We start from the raw sequence: 22,889 nt of genomic DNA, 5'->3' as shown, positions 1-22,889 counted from the left end.
AATAAAATAAAATAAAATAAAATAAAATGTAGTTCTTTGTATACACTTTGAGTGTCAGTGTGAGTTGTTTTTTGCTAATGATATCTTAATTGGATTTGTAGCTTTTTCAACCATTGATAAACCACTCTTCTTCTGTACTCTAGTTAGTAGGATGCTTTGTGTGTTAAAAATTACTCTGCCTTTAATTACTCAATAAAATTTTAAAATAGACAATAGTACAATATTTAGTTGTACAAATATACAACCTTTTTGTTAATCATAATGGATGTAAAATATCACTGACAAAGTTAGTTGGATTAGGTCTCTCAGACCTATGAACTGATGAAAAATTCACGACACCCATACAGTGAAATGTGTGTTACAAAAATTCACATACATATACCTGTCAATTGCATCTGTATACAGGTGACTAGTACTTGCATTTGGGCACCTGTGCTACACTGGTTTAGTCTTAAAACGTTTCAAAGACACAAGGTAAAGTTAGTCAATCAAGGTTAGGCAGCAAAACTTTCTGAAGACAGACGAGAAGAAAAGCAATGCTAATTCCTATATGTATAATGGAAATAATGGAATTTACACATCTTGTAGAGAAGCTGCACATCATGAACATTTTGAGATTGTCAGATGCTACTGAGCATGCCAGACTTCAAAAACAATATAGCACAGATTGAAAGTACTACCAATGGTTTGCAGAAAAGGCTGTTTCTCTTGCGTACCATCAGAAGTTCTGAGTACTTCGTTCTGCATACTGCCTTTTTGATGTGGAAGGCAGAAGTTGAGCACGACAAAATTACAAAACTAAAGCTCAGTAGCATCATGCAGTTTTACTAACGGGTTATGAACTCAACAATTTCAATTACATTCTACTTCAAGTTTTTGTAATTCATTTAAATTTAAAGTAAATCGAGGGGAGGCAGGTAAATCAAACAGAAGTAGCAACTCAATTATTCATAAAGGGAAATCTGGAAACTGAAATGAACACTACGTCTTTGTGGCTCTGTTATTTTGAGAATGACCTTTCAGTAGCTCTTATGTGTAGTCTTTTGGTGATGGGCATAGATTCCTTCAACACACTCCTATGTAACCAGTATCAACTAAATGTCTGGACTACTGCCATGGTTTAACCCCAGCCAGCAGCTAAGCACCACGCAGCTGCTCGCTCATTCATCCCACGATGGGACGGGGGAGAGAATGAGAAGAGAAAAAGTGAGAAAACTCATGGGTTGAGTTAAAGACAGTTTAATAGGTAAAGCAAAAGCCGTGCATGCAAGCAAAGCGAAACAAGGAACTCATGCACTACTTCCCATCAGCAGGCAGGTGTTCAGCCACCTCCAGGAAAGCAGGGCTGCACCACATGTAACTGTTACTTGGGACGACAAATGCCACCACTCCAAATATTCCCCACTTCCTTCTTCTTCCCTCAGCTTTATATGCTGAGCATGACGTCATATGGTATGGAATGTCCCTTTGGTCAGCTGCGGTCAGCTGTCCCATCTGTGTTCCCTCCCAACTTCTTGTTGCACCACCAGCCTACTCGCTGGTGGGGTGGGGTGACAAGCAGAAAGGGTCTTGACTCTGTGTAAGCACTGCTCAGCAATAAAAAAAGTCCCTGTATTAACAACACCATTTTCAGCACAAATCCAAAACACAGCCCCATACTAGCTACTATGAAGAAAATTCACTCTATCCCAGACAAAACCAGCACAACTATAAATTCTATCTGATTAATATAAGTGGATAAGTTGAGTAAAATTCCATTAAACACTTTACTTCCAGGTAATCTGTGATCAGCAAGGAACTCTAAATATAATTTTCAAAGCAAACACTTATTTGCTGAAGAAGTACTTAGCATGCAAAGGCATACAAGAGGAACAAAACCCCCATGTATTCTCTCTTTCATAAACTTCAGTTTTCCTTTGCAGTCTTAACTAAGCACTGTTCAATTTAGCTACCTCTAGCTTATGAATCACCATCACCATGCTCCTTTGCATGTTGATTGGCTCTCAGTACAAAATTGCCAGATATATTAATTCTTTCCAAGTCAAATACTTTTTTTCTTCTGCTTTGTTTGATCCTTCCATATTTTAATATTTTGAGGTCAGAGATTAGAAAAGTAAGATTTTTCAATCTAACAAGGATATTCCCCAATTTACTTTCTTCTTCATTATTTCCTAACAACCTTCAGTATTCTCTCTCGAGCTTTCACATCCCTTCTTTTGTGAAACTACTTTATTTCCTGCTTGTTTCTCCATTTTTCAACTGCCATCATTGATTAAAACCCTTGCCTTCAAGGCAGACTTGGGTAAGCAGGTAACGCAAAGGATACTTGAGATTTATGAAATAATTTCAGCAGCAATAAATTTCCTCTTTTCTCTACAGTACTATAAGATTATTTTAGCACAAAGAAATTAAATGTACCATGGGATAGATGAAATATTGCAGTCAGTGGACTCAGCTAGCCAGATTTTAAGCCCTGTTTCAACTCATTTCCAAGGTGCAAAGAGGCCATAACAGCCTACTGGGCATCCTTAGTTTTCCTTGTAATCACAATAATGGCTGTACTTGAACTTCCCAACAGGCTATCCAAGTATCATTAAAAGCATTAATGAGGAACAAAGTGTGCAAAATTTACTTATGTCTTGATGGCTCTTTACAGTCATGGGTGACTGAACCCCAAATAGGACAGTCCTGGTATTGTTTCAATTTGTACTGGGCATCAAGCAAAATTTGGCTAACCACAGCTGTGAAAGAATGCAGAGAACTACCCCTGTCTCATTTTGTGGTGGCGTATTGGGAGAATATTTCAGTAAAGATAAAGAATCTAAACCAAATCACATAATACAAATTAAGTAAACTTAAAGGAAGCATCAGTCAGCTGTGATTCAGATCTTTAAAATGTTTTGCTCTTCACTTGTATTCTGTCTATGTTTGTTTCATCCTTTCAGTATCTGAATTTGACTATTACCTCAATTTTTAGAAGCTACAGTGAAGTAAGTGCTAATAAAATAAACAGCACACTTGGTATAAGTTGAAGACATCTTCATACTGGTGACTGAGTCTGATTAACATGGTGACTTAACTTCAGTCAAGGCAATTTAGATTGTGATTTAAAATAACATTACACTATTTATATTAGCTTAGGGTTTACTTGTTAAAAAATAAAACCATATCAATAAAATAAAACAGATTTTTATCAGCAAAATGCATTCAAATATGAAAGCCAAAAGATACTGAAGTAGCCATCTTTACAAAAGATATTTTTCTTTAGGTTCAAATGAATAATTTTAATTTCCTTCCATGTGTTGGCTGTTGACACTATTTTAAAAAAAACTGAGGATCTGCAGCAACTGTGAATAACTTCAGGGCTGTTACACTGACTGGAGATTTCTTGCTTACTATGTGCTGCTGATCCCTATTACTGTTTCTTTTACAAATAGGGGTAACATGCATATAACATTTCATCCCACTCAAACTTACAAGACATTAACAATCAACAAATGTCTGTATAAAATTGTTTTTGATATGTTATGCCTTACACTTGAGGATCACATTCCCTACTCCATCCCCACTTTACCTCTGCTAGCTTAGAAATGTTGTTACGCATTCAAATCTGAGTCTGAAAGTCATTGGTGTGCAACGGATATAAAAAAGGCAAATTCTTCATGAAGTACTGGACTTCCCATCACTGCAGAAAAATCCCTCACAGAGCAGATACTTCAAGCATTGCCATTATGTTACTAAATGGTGGCCTGCTTAGACTTGGACAACCCATCTGCACTAGGGAACCAAACCTTCTACATGAGGGCCTCAATTGTCCATATAACCACCTGAAAGAAAGAAATATCTTATAAAGCCTCACAAAGGGAGATCACACCAGCCCACCTAAGTTTCACTACTTCACTTCCCTGACAATAAATGCAATACAGACACACACTCAAAAAAATCAGTCTGCTGGCTACATTTAAGACACAGCTGTCTTAGAATTATGTAGGCTAGGTCACTCACTGCTTTTCATGAGGACAATGAATTAAAAAAAACACCAACCTGATGGTAGAAAAAAGTAGCTTCCAACAACAATTTAGTTTGCATTTCATTCATTTATACAAAAAGGTCTTAAGTTAGATTTTTCTTCTTTTGGAGGCAGACAGTAAAAACAAGAAAAGGAGTTGTGGATCTATCTAACTATCATGTTCTATGACAAGAAAGTCTTGAGATCTGAAACCATGACAATGCTAGATGAAGCTTTCTGGGTTTAGATGCATAAATAATTTAGGACAATTGATCCTGGCATTTCTGTTACAGCTGATTATTTTATTCCTTACGCTTCTTTATGTTTTGGGTTTCGATGCCCTCCCCTGGGAGCTGTAGACTGCAATTTGCTTTGCATTATTCTGCCTTTTGCATCAGAATTGGCTAAGAAATGAAAACAAATGGAAGGAAATAAACATAAAAGCCACAAGGACCTAGCTTATGATTATTTTATAATTCAATATTTAATCCTATGAGGTATTCTGGGCAGTCTGCAATAGATATTATGTCACAAAACAAACTGCTCAGTCCATCCCAATCTTTAGCTTTCCACAGTAGAGTACTTTTAAAGGGATGATAGATTTTTAAAGTTTGTATGTATTGTCTACAGGCTTATTCCACTGTCTTCATTTCTGGACTCAAAGAAACACTGACTTCTGTAAGTCAGCAAATAGGTTACACAGCTAATTATATAATAAAAGAGAAAATAAATGAAGTGACAGTGTTAAGTCAAACGAGTCTCCTTCCTTTTCTGTATGCACAGACTGTACACAAAACTTTCAGCTGTTGCCTTGGTTTTCACTAGAGGTCAGAGAAAGAACAATGTATCCACCACAGAGCTGCTTTAGTCTATGGAGTTGACAAATACGATGTGCTAGAATTTTTCCAAGAGGTAACAAAGCCTTTTATTCAAGCATCTTTTCCTCTAATTTTCAACATACTCCGACTTCATAAAGGACCAAATTATATTACTTTACTTACACTGAATGGGATCATGCTGTACAACTCGTTCAAATGACTCCTGTAAAGCAACATTTGAGACAAACTTCTAAATCTGAGTGAAATCTGCGAGTAAGCAAATAGTGTTTTAGAATAGAGCTGTTTTAGGGCTTATGTCACGTTGTTTGCAGTCTGAGTAATGTCAGCATTAATGCATGCATTAATGTATTATCTAATTTCTGTAGGACTGCTGGGTGTTGAGGCAATATTCAGAGACGTGGATTCTAGGACGGCCTCCACTTAAAGGCTGAACTAACCTGTGACTGCTGGCCAAGGGCAGTGCCCTAACCACCTGAAAGAGGAAGGGTAAATGTCCACCTTCATGGTTAAAGCTGACCCTTAGAAGAGAAAGGAACATAGTATTTGCAGCAGCAGAGAGAAAATAAGGCAGAGCGACTTTCTCTAACCAAAGATGAATGTTTCCTCATGGAATTTCAAGTGGCCTCACCTGCCCCTCATGTGTGTGTGTCTAGTGGGGGGGGAGGGATATGTTTATTTAGATATGCTCCATATTATGCTTTCTTTTGGCTAATCATAAATTGCTTCTACTCAGCATAAAAATTATCAAATTGCTTTTTGCTGTGGTGTCAAAGGAAAAGAGGGAGAGTATATACATAATGTCAGACTTCTAAAACATTGCAGACACCTAACCCTTCCATATTGACTTTAAAGAAACAAGTGTTTCATGTCCTCCATCTGAGTTTTGTATGTAATTTTTAATTAATTTTATACTTTCCTCTCAGTGCTGTCCTGGTTTCGGCTGGGATAGAGTTGGTTTTAGTTCCTGATAGCTGCTATAGTGCTGTGGTTTGGATTTGGTATGAGAATAATGTTGATAACACTGATGGTTTTGGTTGTTGCTAAGTAGTTGTAGTGCTTATACTAAGTCGAGGACATTTCAGCTTCACCTGCTCTGCCAGTGGGGAGGTGCAAAAGAAGTTGGGAGGGAGCACAGCCGGGAGACCTGACCCAGACTGGCCAAAGAGATACTCCCTACCATGTAATGCCATGCTCAGTACATAAACTGGAGTTGTCCGGGGCGTGGGAATCGCTGCTCAGGGACAGGCTATCGATCACCAAGTAGTGAGGAACTTTGTGCAATTTTTTTAGTGAGCTGCATTGTGCATCCCCTTCCTCTTTTGCTGTCCTATTAAAGTGTTTTTACCTCAACTCATGAGGTTTTTTTCCTGATTCTTTCCCCCATCCCACCTGGGGGGAGGTGAGCAAGCGGCTTCGTGGCGCTTAGTTGCCAGTGGGGCTAAACCACAAGAAGTGCTCTGATCAAACATTAACAAAATGTAACTCACAACCCTTTCAGACAAATTTATAAAATATTTTAGCATGGACACAAGTTTAAAATAAACTCAAGATCCATTGTCAAAACAATATAAGACTCTGCTAACAAAAAACAAATGGGGTTTTCCAATACCTAAAATGTAATTCGAGTTGATAGAGTAAGATAATTTTTCGGTAACTAGAAGCCCTAACAGACCACAAGTCCTCATGATTGCTGCAATCCTTAGTTCAGCAGCTAGAAGTAGACAGGCAAACAGGGAAATTCAGTTTTCAGGATAAAGTTGACAGGCAAGAAGAAAAACTGCTTTATGATGCCTACTAAACCCTTAAGACTAGCCATTTTAAATCTGTTCTCACAAATTATCCACTAGATATTTTATTCCCAGAAATTTAATTCCTCCAGCTTACAGAAAAATAATTCCTCCAGTTTTGCATCCTCCAGATGCAAAACAAATACATTTTGCATCAAAAACAGTGTTCAATTTTTCAGTTCAAATTTGTATTATATGGTCAGACAGGTAAAATATCTTGGTTTTTAAAAAAATTATCTATATTTGTACAACAACGTTTAAGTTTTGGTAGCAGCATATATATTTAGAAGACTAAAAGGATATGGTGACGTTAAACTAATTTGCTCATGTTCTTGTCCTACTCTGACATAAACAAGAATCCTGTACCACCTATAGCGTCTTGTTATTTATAATGTCTCCTTACAGACACAGTCAAAGACCAGTATTACATAGCCTAGAGTCACCCTAGACAAAAAAGGAAAAGCTGAAGGCTGCACACACAGGACCATCCTATTTATAACGTTTTTTTCATTCAAAAGAAGCATTTGGAGATGGATGTAAAACACGCAGATAGCACACATATGGCAATCAACATTGTGGAGGCATATGCACAACATGCCAACTTTATATTAAAATAATTATTTTAAATAAGGTTTTTGAGCTATATTTGAAAACTGGGAAATGCAGGATGGTTACTACCTTTTGTTACTCAATTTTATTTTGGGGAATAGTATTTAAGAGCAATAATTTTAACAATAAAAAGGAAAGGCAGTTTTTTGTGAGACAAGGTTTACCTCTTGATATAAGATCTCTTAAATCATTCTCTACATTTCCTAAGAAAAAAATTCTTGAAGAAGCTTGCCTGCTCTGAGATACCAATTATTCTACTGTAACACAGCTAGCAACCACTGTCAAGAGAGGATGTTTTTATCTAGTTACAGCTATTTGGTTTTATCCAGTTTCAGCTATTTAGAGAAATGTTTTATTGAGTTTACAAATAAGGACTCTCAATATTATATTTCCATTTCCCTTTCCATAGCATAAATCATATGGCCTAAGCATGTCATTATGACTATAATTTACGTGATGCAACATGACAGTTAAGATGTACTGTGGTAATTTGTGAGTGCTTTCAGTGTTATTGTAGTATCAAAAATTTATATGGTTCAGTTATTAAGGCAAATTGCTTCATTCATACAGAGATGTCTGACAGTAACCACAAAGGACCTCCAAATTACACTGAAAAAATATCTTACACATTCAAATAATTTGTGCACATTCTTACCATTTTTTCCTCACTGAATAGAAGCAGGATGAAGTTCTGTCTGGAAAAGTATCAGTTCATTTCTCAGGGTAAGCTCACAAGACATGGAAGATCATAGAAGAAACTCTCCCTTGCCCAGCTAAATGAGCCTGACTAACAATTTATAGCCGTGAACAGGACGTCCAGTTCTTCAGAATGATGCTACTTAGCTTCCACATGCTCACTTACCTTCTGTCATGTTGATTTTCAGCCAGTAGGAAGAAAATAAATAAGAGGTTGACTAGGCTGAAAAGACTACAGAGGAAAATGTCCTCAAGTGTATTGGTGTTAGCATTTCAGATAAGTTTTAGCATAATCAGGGTTATGGTAAATGGAAAGATTTCTTCATATTAAGGACACAGTCCTCAGTTCTACTCTCTGGAAAAAAAATGAGATTTTCATGAAGGTATCATGTATGATAGCAGAAAGTCTAATGGTGAGAAGCCTGATAGTCAGACTACTAAATCATCCAGGACTTTAGAAAGCAAATATTTGGCATTAACCTGCAGGGCGTGAATATGTGTGTACATGCACACATGGACAAACGCAAAGTTGGATAAATATATGCATTGGAATTGGCACAGAGCTCACAACAGCATTTTCTGAGTTCTAGGGCAGAGAGCTCCCCACATACAAGTTTCTTGCCAAGCATCAAAGTTTTGTAACACACCCGCACAACATCTGATACACAACTTGCATCTCTGAAAAGCAGAGGAGGGAACTGGTTTTCAAAGCTAAGGACAAGGTGGGAAAAGAACAGGACAAGCTGAACCACACATCAGCTAATTCATTCAAAAAACAATGCTGCAAACTATATAGACTTGTCTAATATCTGACAGCAGAAGCCTGAAGAGGGCTCAAGGTCAAAGACACTTTGTTAATTTTCCCTACTTAACTCTTTGCCTCACAAGGATACTCCATACACCTGATTCCTCTCTGGTTGCAATTTTGCTGGTCAAGTAGCTATCCAACTTAATCTTCTCTCAGTTCCAGCCCCCTTCAAAGCCTTACTTCTTTTCTCAATAAATCAAATTAGCGTTTAGGCAAGTACTGTCTGCACTTACTTTGTTGCCCAAGTAAGAACTGGGTGCACTCCAATAATAGGTCTGTGGCAGTACTTTTTGTGCAGCCACATTGCTGATGCTAAACTGCTGATGTCCATCAAATCTCTTTTGCTTGGGGGTAACTCTGATGATGCCCGGTAAGTCAGTCAGATACCAGCCATTCATATCTTCTACCTATAATGACAAAAAAAACCACCAAAAAAGGCAAATCAAAACACATTACAGTGAGAATCAGGACATCAGTCATTTCAATAGTCACAGCCTCTCAGTCTTCCATTTTTAAAAAACTAATTAGGTTTATATGATTAATATACATTTAGGAGCAAAGGAAACAATGAAGTAATAACAGCAAAAATTTCTCTTATCGTATGTGACAGGGAGGTATAACTTCTGAGTAGTTTGAAGTAACTGCAAGTATTTGCTTTCTCTGCTTCATATGGTCCAGAGTGAGGAGGAAATTCTGTCATACAAACATATGTGCAAGAATATCTCCAAATATTACACAAGTTTTCAATAAATAATATCAGTCACAGAGCGTACAGAAGATGAGCTGACAAATGGATATACATTTTCTGATGTTATAGACAGCATAATTTAAAATAATTTGTAATTCTAAAGCTTTACAACTTACAAGTTCAAATATACTTTTTTAGAAAGCCAAAGCAAAGCTGTGAAGCACCAGAACTTGACTTTTTGAAATCCTATAACTAGAAATGAATCATCAGAGAAGAGCACACTGTTCATACAAGGATGGCTTCTGGAGCCTGCATACAAGCGGAACAATAAAATAGCTCAGCTGTGGGATGGAAAATTTTCTAGATTCTGGCATGTAAATGAGCACACTAGGCATATATGATTTTATTCTCAGACTTCCAGCATGCAAATACAGCCAAAACCAAGAGCTAGTAGACCTGGAACACATTTCCCAAACTCGATCTACAGACATGAATATGTAGCATACATCCGTTACAGTAGAATCAGTGCCTGAGCTTTGAGAACTAATTTAAAGTTTAGAGTATATTTTCAAGCTAAAGACATTTTTCTACAGCACAAATAAGAACCGGAGATTCATCTCCCTTTCACATCCTTTCCTAGGAATGCAGTATGCAAAAGAAATTCACTCAGAATGCCCCTGTAGGGGATATCTTTTTCTTACATAAACTGTGTTGTACATTTAACGTTTCAAAATTCTTAATTATTAAGTCTAATCTTAATTATCAAGTCTAGAATTATCAAGTCTAGAAATTTAACAGCGACCTGGAAAAGAGGTTTCCCTATGGATATGTTGCATGTAACCCAGGATTGATTATGTATACACGTTCCAGGACTGTGTTTATGCGCATGGCTTCATTTTTGACTGTTATAACTTCTTTTACACTTTTCATTGTTTAACCGCACTGTTTCAGAGCTTTCTCACAATGAAGAGAAACGAAGCTTATAAGTGTTTTCTTTAGGATAAATGAAAGATACATGGGCCATAAAAGAACATGCATGATTTTACAGTAAGATGAACTCTGGTGACAATGGACAGTGACGACACACAGTAACACAAAACCAATGACATGTATGGATACAGTGTGATCTTTCTTACACTTCTGTAGGTAAGGTGAGAGTGTGTGCAGACGTTAGTTTTCCCAGAGCAGAAACATTCCTCACAGCCTTTGGGATTATTTTGCTGCAGATTGAAAAAACCTGGTTTGCAACGATCACAGTTTTCTCCTTCAACATGTTCCTGGAAATGCACGTTAGAATATTACTTCAGTTGTCATAGATTAGAACATGAGATCACCAGCTTTACACTCTGCAGAAAAGTATAAATGCAAGACTATAAAGACATTTATAGGGAAGACTATTCTTATTTGTGATTATTAGTAGCAAATCCTCTACACAATAAAAGTTATTAAGGCTGCATGTAAATAACAGGACACAGAAACGGGACGTTATAAGATTTTTAATTTGTCTTCTACATGAATGGACATACCTGATTTCAGGGAATAATCTAATGTATCTCCTTTACACTTAAGAGTGTCAGAGGGGAAAGAAGTATGAGACACAATGTTACAGCCTCAACAACTGTAGTTTGTAGGGATGGCTGATAAAATCTGTGTGTGCCCAATCGATGCGAACTACAGGTACATAGTATTACCTGTACCAACCATTCATCATATCAGTTTTTCAGTGGTCTGTCATTAATAGATGAATTCAGGCTAAATCCAAGTGTTAAAAGGACTGCATTTCTTCTTTCCATAACTACATATGTTTGCCAGCTATGCAGCCAGGTCTGCAAACTCTTCCCCTGCAGAAAGCCATGCACTAAACATACATGAAGAATTCTAAACGTAGTGTTTGGTAATTACATTTTTCAGAGAAAGCTTCTGCGGTGCATTAAGTCCTGCTAGCTTACACAATACATCAATTTGTCCTACAGGCAAAGATAAAGCTAGCTTTTCTACAAGGCGTACATTTGCAAAAGGCTCATGCTATGGTGCTGGCTTAGTAACTCAATATTTTTCCCAAGATAGCCCAGAAAATTCTTTCCCTTTCAAAAGTGTTATATACAGCCTCTTTAATCCTAGGGACAGTGCTCTATGGTATGCACACAAGATAAAATTTTTGGCTCCACATCAGCAGAGAATGAACACATTATAAAAAACCTGCCCACACTGTATAGTCTATGATTGCTTGAAATACATGCCTCTGAAGTAAGTTCACCGAAAGCCGTTTGATAGCCTGCTGGTTAAGATCTAGCAAAGATGGAAAAAGCAGGGCAAAGCACGTTAGAGGTATGGGGAGAAAGGATAGCACACACAGATTAAGAAAATAGGGACAATCAGGGCGAAGGGGTAAGGACAGGTAAAGAAGGAGATAAAATGAAAATGCAAATAGGTTTTCACCACTAATTAGTAACAACATGTGTAGCAAAATATCTTTGTTCTATCTCTATTGCTGTTCTGTATCTACACTCCTCTTCAACAACATCATATAGAGTCTCTTGAACAAACCAAAAATCTCTTTAATACAACTCAAGGCTATCAGGCAATTACTTTTAACTTCCCCATCTCATTAATTTAAAGAATAATATTTTTACATTTTCACTAGCAATCTCAGGATTAATCAATGCATGTTATTGTCATAGGTATGCTGAAATCACCCAGCTACTCATGCTTCATGTGAAAAATAATGTGGGCAACATTTGGGAACTCACAGGCACCCAAATGCTCTCACGCACAATTCTACTAGCTAGAATTATGAATGTTGGTCCCAATTTCAGACCTTGCTGATGCACTTAGTATATGCAGAGTGGGAAGGGTAAAATAAAAAAATGAAGCAAAGAATTTTGCTTCAAAAGCAACTATGTGTTTAAATGAAAAGTTGTCCTACTCTGCAGTCACAAGCATGTCATCAATGTGTAAAACCTGTATAATTCTACTGAGTAGGCAGCAAATTCAGTGGATAATAGATATATAAAAGACAAACTTAGAAAGGAGATCTAACCTATGCTTCAGCCAATGAAGCAATGTTTTCACAGCCTCATTTATTTCTGAATACTGTGTTGAGTCCAGTTTTAAATTATTCAAAAATAAGACTTTGACCATATACATTTAGAAAGCTCTCTGAGACAATTACTGATAAAACAGGCATTTATACTTGTCCCTTACTTTTCTATGCTTTAGTTTACTTTGGCTAATGCGGTAAAGATAATAATCTAATGCTCACTTTGTCGTATTTTGCTGCTTACAGTTAGAACTGTTTTCCAGCAGTCAATTTCCTTTACAAGAAAACTATTTTAGTAAATTTAGAGCTTATCATATGTAATTGAAAGATGTGATTAAAAGAAGGGAAGCATTTTTCCTAAGACCTGCTATTAACTTGTCCAGACATCCCACTTTATTCTTCATACGGAGCATAACTAATCTGATGATTTCAGTGTCCTTTTGCCCATAATCTGCTTTGATTTGAATTTCAAGATTGCTAGTGAAAATAAATGTGTATGTATCTGTATCTCAGCAATCTGCAAAGGGTATAATTTTTCTCCCACAAGCACTTAAAAAGGGGCTAGAGGAGCAGAAAGGAGACAAAGGATGAACAGCAAGGAAAAAGTGTATATAGTGCAGACTCTCTGGGATAGGAACAATTATCTCTATTCCATATGTGTTCATTTTGGTCTGATTGTACTAACAGGTCAGTTTGACATTACACAAATAATGTCCTAACAAGAAGAATAATTCAGCAGTGGTTATCTTGTATTTGGCATATGATATCTTCATCACAGCTCCCTTTCAAGTCATAATATAGCAAAAGCACCCCTTTTCTGATGTTCTAGACTTGGTAGCTAAGGAATTAGAACTGTGACATGGATAGATTTTATTTCTGACAGAAAACATGTGACTATTACATAAAGTGAGGATCAGGTTAATTCTCTGAATAGATTTCAGTGCTATTCAGCTGTTACACCAGAGCTTTACATGCGTGTGAAGCATGAGCAGATAGATTGAAGTATTTTTTATACATTCTTGCATTTAAGGATGTAATGTAAGTATTTTTAAATTCACATTTGTGACTAATTCTGTTAATGAAATTCTGGAAGGAAACTCCCACAAGTACAACACAGAGAAACTGGCCCACAGTACAGTAAATTGTCCCTTCTGCCTAATCATGGTTACTTACTAAACTGTGACTTAGCACCAGCATTTCTGGTAAATGGGTACTTTATAAGAAGTGGATGCATGTGTTTTTAGAAGTTTTTTCTTTCAATATAGTATCGATATATACTTTGCTGGACGTACATGAAGGCACACCGTGAAAATAATTCTTAAATTTTCTTCCTAGAAATTAAGAAATTAATTCTACAGAAAGGATGGATTCTTTTTTTTAAATATGTTAGAGATTTCTAAACAACCATCCTAAGGCAGGAAAGAATGCTCTCAGTTTGGAACTTAGCAAGAAAAGAGGATTATATCCCTAATGACAACTCCTAAAAGACAACTTTTTTGTTTGTTTTAATACATCATCAGTTCACCTCATTTTCTCTTTTGAAGTCATATTACAAGTTAGTTTTAGAGCCCACAATAGTTAGTTTTAGACGCAATACTTTAAAATTATAGTTCCTGAGTAGATAAGGATGCCAGTTTGAAACAAATGATTCACAGGCTCCTTAACTATCACTTCAATACAGATTTCTAAGGACTTGTATGACTGGCAGCAGGCTCGTAGGTACATATGTTAATTACAGTGAGTAATGAGATGACACAAGACAATCTAAGACTTTACAGGACCAAGAGCAAGTGTTCTGTGAGAAGTGAATAACAGGTACTAACACAGCTAGATAGGACAGTGTAATTTAATTCTAACCTATGCTACTGTATGATAGAAGACCACCAGCTGCACCTTCCAATATCATTAGTATCTTCCCATGGCTCAGAAGAATTTTACATCCATACCTTGCAGATGCAGGGACCTATGCAAGGGTCAACATTCACACTGCCTTTCAGCGAGCAGTTGCAGGGCAGGCACTCAGGATATCCTATATAACCCAAGGCGCATCTATTGCAGCTCTCTCCTGCATAGCCAGTCTTGCAGTGACAGAAACCAGGCAACATTTCTATGAGAAGAGGGAGAAAACATGATACATTTATTATTATCATCATCATCAATGTGTGTTAGAGTGCTCAAAGCAATACCTTTAGTAGGGGTAACATAGGGACATTTACTGTGGGTCAGACCATACACCTATTTAACTCAGTATCCTGTCTGAGAGAGGCTAGAATAAAGCATGTAAGAACAGAGCAAGCATATAATGATTTGAATTCTGAGCTTCCAGAAATCCACGTATTAGAGATCTTCTAAACTGAAACATTGCACTACTTCCTTGCATCTAACATCCCTGAAAAACTTCTCTTCAATTGATTCACCTAATTGCCTTTGAACATGCTTTTACTTTCAGAACTCATAAAACTCCCTAGCAGTAAGTTCCATATTTAGCCATGTGTATTACAGAATCATAGAATCATAGAATCTTTGGGGTGGAAGGGACCTTTAAAGGCCATCTAGTCCAACACCCCTGCAATGAGCAGGGACATCTTCAACTAGATCAGGTTGCTCAAAGACCCGTCCAACCTGACCTGGAATGTTTCCAGGGATGGGGCATCTACCACCTCTCTGGAAAACCTGGGCCAGTGTTTCATCACCCTCACTGTGAAAAATTTCTTCCTCATATCTAGTCTGAATCTGCCCTCTTTTAGTTTAAAACCATTACCCCTTGTCCTATCACTACAGGCCCTGCTAAAAAGTCTATCCCCATCTTTCTTATAAGCACCCTTTAAGTACTGAAAGGCTGCAATGAGGTCTCTTGGGAGCCTTCTCTTCTCCAAGCTGAACAACTCCAACTCTCTCAACCTGTCCTCATTGGTGAGGTGTTCGACCCCTCTGATCATTCTTGTGTCCTTCCTCTGGACCCGCCCCAACAGGTCCATGTCTTTCATCTGCTGAGGGCTCCAGAGCTGGATGCAGGACTCCAGTTGGGGTCTCAGCAGAGCGGAGTAGAGGGGCAGAATCACCTCCTTCAACTGGCTGGCCACGCTTCTTTGGATGCAGCCCAGGATCCAGTTGGCCTTCTGGGCTGTGAGCGCACATTACTGGCTCATGTCCAGCTTTTCATTCACCAGTACCCCCAAGTCTTTCTTGGCAGGGCTGTTCTCAATCCCTTCATCCCCCAGCCTGTATTGATACTGAGGGTTGCCCCGACCCAGGTGCAGGGCCTTGCACTTGGTCTTGTTGAACTGCAGGAGGTTCACATTGGTCCATTCCTCAAGCTTGTCCAGGTCCCTCTGGATGGCGTCCAGGTCCCTCTGGATGTCATCCCGTCCCTCAGGCATGTCAACCACACCACTCAGCTTGGTGTCATCTGCAAATTCACTGAGGGTCCACTCAATTCCACTATGTCATTGACAAAGATATTAAACAGTACTGGTCCCAATATGGATCCCTGAGGGACACCACTTGTCACTGACCTCCATCTGGACATGGAGCCCTTGACCATTACCCTCTGGATGCAACCATCCCACCAATTCCTCATCCACCAAACAGTCCACCCATCAAATCCATATCTCTCCAATTTAGAGAGAAGGATGTTGTGCTGGACTGCGGCAAAGGTTTTACAGAAGTCCAGACAGACAACATCTGTAGCTCTTCCCTTGTCCACTGTGTTCTCCATGTCATCTGTGATTTCAATATACCTCTATCATATCCCACATGATATTTTTATTTCATATGCCAAAAACTCCTAAGCCTGTTTAATACCTCTTTACACAGAAACTGCTTTGTATGGCTGAAAATCTCTATTGTCCTTCTCTGCACTGTTTCCACTTCTAATAAATTATTTAAGGAGAAAGGAGGGCATAGTGTAGAAGTACAAATAGTTTGATGATTTTTTTCAGTTTTGTTTTTTAAACATCAGTAATATTTCCTAAAATTCTGTTGACCTTTTTGACTACTGCTGAGCCAGCACGGAGCTGATACAGGGCACAGGCCAAGGTAATTCTAAGAGTTGTTTCACAACTGGTAGGGCCTAATTCAGAAATTGCTTTAATCAATGTACAAGCTGAACTACTTTTCTCTGTGTTCTACTTTTCCTTTAATTGCTACAGAAATTCATCAGTCACTTTACTACCCAGCCACTAACTGTCATGAGGTCTTTCTGAACATTTAATGGTTCTTTCATTTTTCTATGCTGAAAGATTTTGTAGTAGCTAACTTTGTCACCTTCCTACTCATCCCTTTCCCAGGTTAAATATGAATATTTTCAACAGTTCATATTGGTCATCACTGTGAAAATGGTCCATTTATTCTTTTAACCAAGTACTAATCCATGAAAGAACATTTTCTTCTTATTCTATTGCACTTTCTTTCATGGTCTGTGGTGAAGGATCTTGTCAAAACTTTTTGAAAATCAAAATACAATATTAATGAAATGAGCCTTTGTTCACAAGTTAATTGAATCCTTCAAAGAGATTCATAAGGCACACTGTCCTCTGCAAAAAAACTGATCTTGAGTTTTGCCCATTTTTGCAACAGTTCAGAAATGGTGTAAATAATTTAATGTAGTTCTACTGATTTGCTTGGTACAAAAACTAGACCTTCTGATTTTACTTACCTGTAAACCTGTGCCTTTCTTTTACAAATTGGATAAACAGTTTCCATTTATGTAATATTAATTTCAGTATTATAAATTATTATAAACTATGTTTAATGTTTCAATCAACTAATTTTTAACTACACGCAGAAGCCATGGATAAATATGATATATGTCTGATTAATTTTTATTCTTCATTAATCAGCTTACCGTAAACCTGACATTTCTGTTTGAGACAGTTCTTCTTATTTGTCCCCATGAACAAAGACTCCCAGGTGGGAAATTCCCTGAGCTCTTCTATTCACTGATACAAAGAGTTAATGTAGCTTTTCTGCTGTGTCCTTTTCTTTCTGGAGATCTCCAGTTATAGCTTCATTGCACCATATTTAACTCCTACTGAATTTGAATCTCTAGCAGTCTTTTTAATTCCCATTTATCTCAAGAAGTCCTTCTTAGCAACGTTTAAGCATTTAGCAAATTATTCCTTAAAGCATGTGTACGTGTTATTAAAAGTATGACTTTCCAGAATCTGACACAATTTACGTCCTCTTCTATTATCCTCAATTGGATACAACTTCTGCTTTTTCAGACAGATTCTTTGTTATTGTTTAAACAGATTTTTTCCCTAGCTTAATTGTGTTGCTTGAATCATTTTGAACTAGAGAAATGCATCTTCTCTGAATGTCTAATATGCAGTCTATAAACTCTATGCTTGCCATTAGAGATCTTGGACTGTTCATTTTGATTTTCTTTTTAAAGGTTTCCTTGGTTTGATTACATTATTTTTCAGGGAGGTCTTGTCATTCCTACAAGAATATTGAATTTGACTGCCCTTCAAGAGAGTTTTGAACCAGTTCCTCATGCATAAATCCAGAGATGCTTCTCTTTTTATGGTTTCTCTAACCAGCTGTATGAAGCAGCAGTCCTCTAAAGGAGTTTTAAATTATATTATCTGTTAATCTATACAAAGATAAAATTCAAACTGTCTTCTCTAACCTTGCAGCCTCTTTGATCTCCTGTAGCAGATCATATTGACTGTCACCTTCTTGATCTGTCGTAATTACATACAGAATTTCAGTGCATTAAATCTCTGTGTTACTTACTATCACAAAATCACATGCTCGATGGGTTTTCATGCCTGTGGCCCAGCTGATTCTCAAATTTCTGAGTTACCCTCCTCTGAACTAGCCACCAGCAAGGCCCCATAGCACTAGCCACCAGCAGTCCTTGGGCTCCTTTGTAATCTGGGTCAATGCATCCTAGCCAGACAACCTTGTCTTACAAGAGAAACTTCTGTTCCTTCCAGGTGAAAATACCCTGCTGTAGACCCGAGTTCAGCAGTAAAAGACACAGGCAAGTCTCACTCTTTAGAAGTGAGCCAGTCTTATTTGACTGTTTGAAGAACTCATTCTTAGGTCTCATGAGTTAAGTCTCAGCAAACTCAAATTCAGTTAAATGTCTCAGTATGGAACAACACCAAAATACTCATATAATCTATAGTCTCTCCTCCACTACCCAGTCAGTCCATTTTTTAGTTCCCCATCAAGAACCTTCCCTTCTCCTGCTCTTTCCTCTCTCTGCAGTTAAGGAAGAGAGACTGGGATTAGAAACTCCACTGTCACCAGCCCAGCAATCTCCTTTCTTAGGCAGCATACACAGTAGAGGATAACCTTCAGCCTACCATCTGTCAAGAGACCTCACACTCCACAACAGAGAGGAAGGTGTAGATACTACTAATTGTCATATTCTTCCAGCTCTTATGCTTGTTGATACAGTTAGTCTGTGTATTTTATTTGGCTCAATGCCTTATTTCATTTACAGCACTTTCAAGATCTAGGCTCTCATTGTGTTACACAGTAGGTAAATTCCTGTCAGTGTCCCACTGGATATCTTTGACCAGGCTTCTGTAGTGCATATGTAGTGCATGTTACATCAACAGCCTAATTACATTTTGACTTAGGGCAGATGTTTCAGGTTTGTCTTTTGTTGTTGTTGTAATGAACTAACATTTCAGCAGAAGCGCTTCTTTTCGTCTGTTACTTCCTAAGCCTTGTCTGAATGGGGCTTTATTTGTTGAACCTGTTATTCCCTATTTTCTACCTGAATATTATCAGTTTCTGTCCTATCTCTGAGTGTACTGAGGCTTTGCAAGTTCATCCTAGAGGATGAGTCGTCTTGAAATATGAGGTTTATTAGTCAGTTTTCTCCCAGCCCCCCAGTCTTTCAAAACTGCACAAAAATAAATGCATGCAAAAGCGTGCACCAGACCCTTGAAAAAAACCTGCAGTCCCAGGACTGGCCTCCACCATTTTCATTCCTGTTCAACAGTGTATAAATTCCAAAAATGACCTCATGGAAGTCAGTGCAACTGCTTGCTGAGCAAAGTACTATGAAGCCTGAATAAAGATGGAGATGTCTGGACCATATTTATCCTACAATGTCTGAGAAAGTTTTTCAGCAAAAATAAACATCTGTCATTGGGATTATATAGTACATACATAAAGAGGCAACAGGGAAAAAAAACATTACTGCATGATAGCATGCAGTGAAGACTGAGTCACAAAACTCCTCCAGTTTCCAAATTTTTTCCAGCTTCTTTTTCTCCTGAAACAATGCCTGGTCAATTATAAAGTGACTCCTTCATGCCCTTCTCTTATCTACTGAAACCTGATGATGAATACAAGACGCAGTCATTTATATCCTCTTGTTGCACTTCATCAACGTACCGGTTATTATGGTATTTGCTACAATTTTCCATTTTAATTGTTGCTTACCTACAGTATTCAAGCACATGGAGAATGTACAGCCTCCAGTTTTATTTTCCTTGAGAACTGTTCAAGGTGACTTTATATCCCCAGTGATTTTCCTTATTAACCATTTTAGTTTAATGTTTTTAATCTTCCTGACTCAATTGCTGAACACATATTTAAAAACATATTCCCATCTTACACCAAGCAAACAATTTATCCTTAAACAACCAACCATCAAACTCTGAGATGTGTTTCAAACTACCCAGTGTGTATTCATTCTGGTTCACAGGTGAATAGATAAATTCCTTCAGACAGATCATGCTTTCCAGCCTTTCCTTTATGAAGGCTCCCCAGTGCTTCAAACCCAACTGCTTCCCAGGGTGAATAAAAAGAATTTTATCAGGGTATTGAATATAAACTTGTGAAAAAAAAAAAAAAAAACAACAAAAGGTAAAAAGTGATCAGCTTTCAGGATAGTTTTATGCTAAAATTATTCCTAGACCTGTTCTTGATTTTAACACAACCTCTTCCATTACCACTAAAATATTTCATTAAAAGAAAACAACGCTTTTTCTTTCAACTAGCATTATTGTGTCTTTTCTGTTGAATAAGATGTTACAGTCACAAATCTGTCCCACTGGTCCAAACACTACAATCAAACATAATGTGCAAGAAGTAAACAGTTTTCCTAATGTGTTGGAACCTTATAGTACAACAAGAACTAAAGAAACATAAATAAACAGAAAGGACAAGGAGCAAAGAACAGGACCATTGTAGGCAGAATGGCTACAAAGCCCAGCTATGTGTAGAGCTGATTTATTTTTGTTCTTGCCATCTTAAAATAGGAAAATAAAATGAGATAAATATCGGAACTCTCCTCTGGCCACTGCCTAAATAGTGCAAACTGTCCAATTCTCACTGGATTCCCAGGACTGGGAAGGACACAGACAACTGCTTTTAGGAGCAAATACGTGAACTACTTTGGGGAGGGAATTCCATATATGATGGCTGTTACCTAAATAACAAATGCTGCACTTGTCATATATGAGAAGTAGTTTAAACACACAGAATAATCTCTACAGTAAATAAGTTGGAAAGAGGAGACATCAGTGGGATTAAAAAGCAATAAAGGAAAAAGATTACTTCATGTGTTACGAATAGCAGATTCAACAGAGATTAAGAAGAGTGCTCCAAAGCAACAGGCTTCTAACCAATTGCAGCCGAATGAGTTAAGTTGCAGGAAGATCATGAGGAGCTGATTACAGACAAGACAGAAAATGATGAGAGTTTCGATTTTCTGAAGAGAACAAAAGAACTCTGGTTCTCTGGACTGGAGGAACTGCTGAGGTACAAAATATGTTTGAATGCCTGGGGCTTGATGTGCAGGACTGGCAGCTTGCACATAAAAGTAAAAGGAGGCAAAACAGAGAGAAATAATAGAATTTTGAATGTTATCTTCAAGATGGCGGCATGACACATTTCTTGATTTATAAGAAAGACACAGTTAATGACCTTTATATTAGATGGATGGAGACAATAGAGAATAAGCAAGAAAGGAAAGGAGGGGTCCAAACGGAGCTTTATTCTCTTTCTAGAGAGGTCCAGAGAAGCGGCACGAGAATTTACCCGAAAGAAGATCAGAGGATTAGAAAGGCAGAAGGAGATACAGGAAGCAAGGTGTTAAAGCACAGTACCACCCAGTCAGATTCAGAAAGTGTAAGCAGATTTAGGAAGCAACGGTGAGACGGTTTAGATCTGTCGAATGCTAGGAGGCAACAATAAGACATTATGAGAGCTCGTAATAAGACTATAACTGACTACCGAACAAGATGGAAAAATGTCTTTATCTTTTTGCTTCCCTCTTCCCACGAGAGCAGCGCTGAAGCCTATTAACTGCCTTTCAGCTGCCAGGCCCCGGGGGAATGACCCCGCACCAGTGGCCAGCAGAGAAGGTGTGAAAAGAAAGACTGGAGCAGATACGAACCGGGAGACCAAGCAGTTGCTCAACATGCAAGTGGGACACTGCATTTCTTTGAGTTCATCAGTCTTCCATCTCAAAATCATAGTCTCAGTATTTCACAAAAGCACTGAATGTCAGCAGTGGCAAATGTTTGAATAAAAGTTGTCCTGTTTAATTCTATGAGGGGTTTCTTTGTTGTATTAAGTCTCTCACCGGTAACCTGTACGCTCTCACCCACAGGTGTGATACAGGCATCGCACAGTCCTGCCGTGTTTTTTTCAGCTGTGGGGTTCGTCCTCTCTTCTGCATCTGCTGCCTCTCCTCCCAGCCCGTGTGACACACTGCACCAGGCGTTCGTGCCCAGGCCTTGGCAGCGGCGCGCTGCATGGCGGCCTCCGTGAGGAGAGGACAGGGCTGCCCCGTGCCGGTTCCAGCCAGCTCCAACGGACTCACTGCAGGGCACAGCTGAGCCCCACAGCCAAGATGGGTCAGAGAGGTCAGAGGAGAAGGAGGGGGAGGAGGTGTTCCTGGCACCGGAGCAGAGATTCCCCTGCAGCCCCTGGAAGAGACCATGGCGGAGCAGATACCTGCACTGCATACCATGGAGAACTCCATGAAGGAACACGTGGATATTTCCTGAAAGAACACCCATAGTGGAGCAGGTTTTTTTTCCTAAAGGATGGTAGCCCGTGGGAAGGACCCACACTGGAGCCGGGAAAAAGTGTGAGGAGAAAGGAGAATCAGAGATGATTGTTATGACTGCAACCCCCATCCCCTATCCCCCTGCACCACTCGTGGTAAGGGGAGGAGGTAGAGGAGCTGGGAATGAAGGAGTGAGGTTGAGCCTGAAAAAAAAAACAAAACCCCACGACGTGTGGGGAGGTATATTTTAGTTCATCACTATCTGAATCTATTTAAATTGTCAATAAGTTAAATTAACTTTCTCCAGGTTGGGTCTGTTTTGCCCATGACAGTGACTGGTAAGCAATCTCCTGGTCCTTACGTCGACCCGTGAGCTGCTTCATCTTGTTTTCTCCCCCTGTGCTGCTGAGAAGGGCAGTGAGAGA

The 22,889-nt window shown here is 38.4% G+C and overlaps 1 protein-coding gene across 1 annotated transcript in view; it reads right to left on the bottom strand.

Annotated features, from left to right (window-relative positions):
* Nucleotides 1-8,981: 8,981 nt before the first annotated feature.
* LOC104618402 (laminin subunit alpha-2-like) overlaps nucleotides 8,982-22,889 on the bottom strand; it is a gene marked incomplete at both ends in the record, with an annotated part of 72,236 nt that continues 58,328 nt past the window's right edge. Inside the window, 2 exons of the mRNA XM_010283981.1 lie at nucleotides 8,982-9,155; nucleotides 22,036-22,274. Of these exons, the coding sequence (XP_010282283.1) occupies nucleotides 8,982-9,155; nucleotides 22,036-22,274 (413 nt within the window). The remainder of the gene's footprint in view (nucleotides 9,156-22,035; nucleotides 22,275-22,889) is intronic.

The sequence above is a fragment of the Phaethon lepturus genome, unplaced genomic scaffold (assembly GCF_000687285.1).
Source record: "Phaethon lepturus isolate BGI_N335 unplaced genomic scaffold, ASM68728v1 scaffold5953, whole genome shotgun sequence".
Classification (NCBI taxonomy): Eukaryota; Metazoa; Chordata; class Aves; order Phaethontiformes; family Phaethontidae; genus Phaethon; species Phaethon lepturus.
Note: the sequence above shows the minus strand (reverse complement) of the source record. Positions and strands in the feature narration are given on the sequence as shown.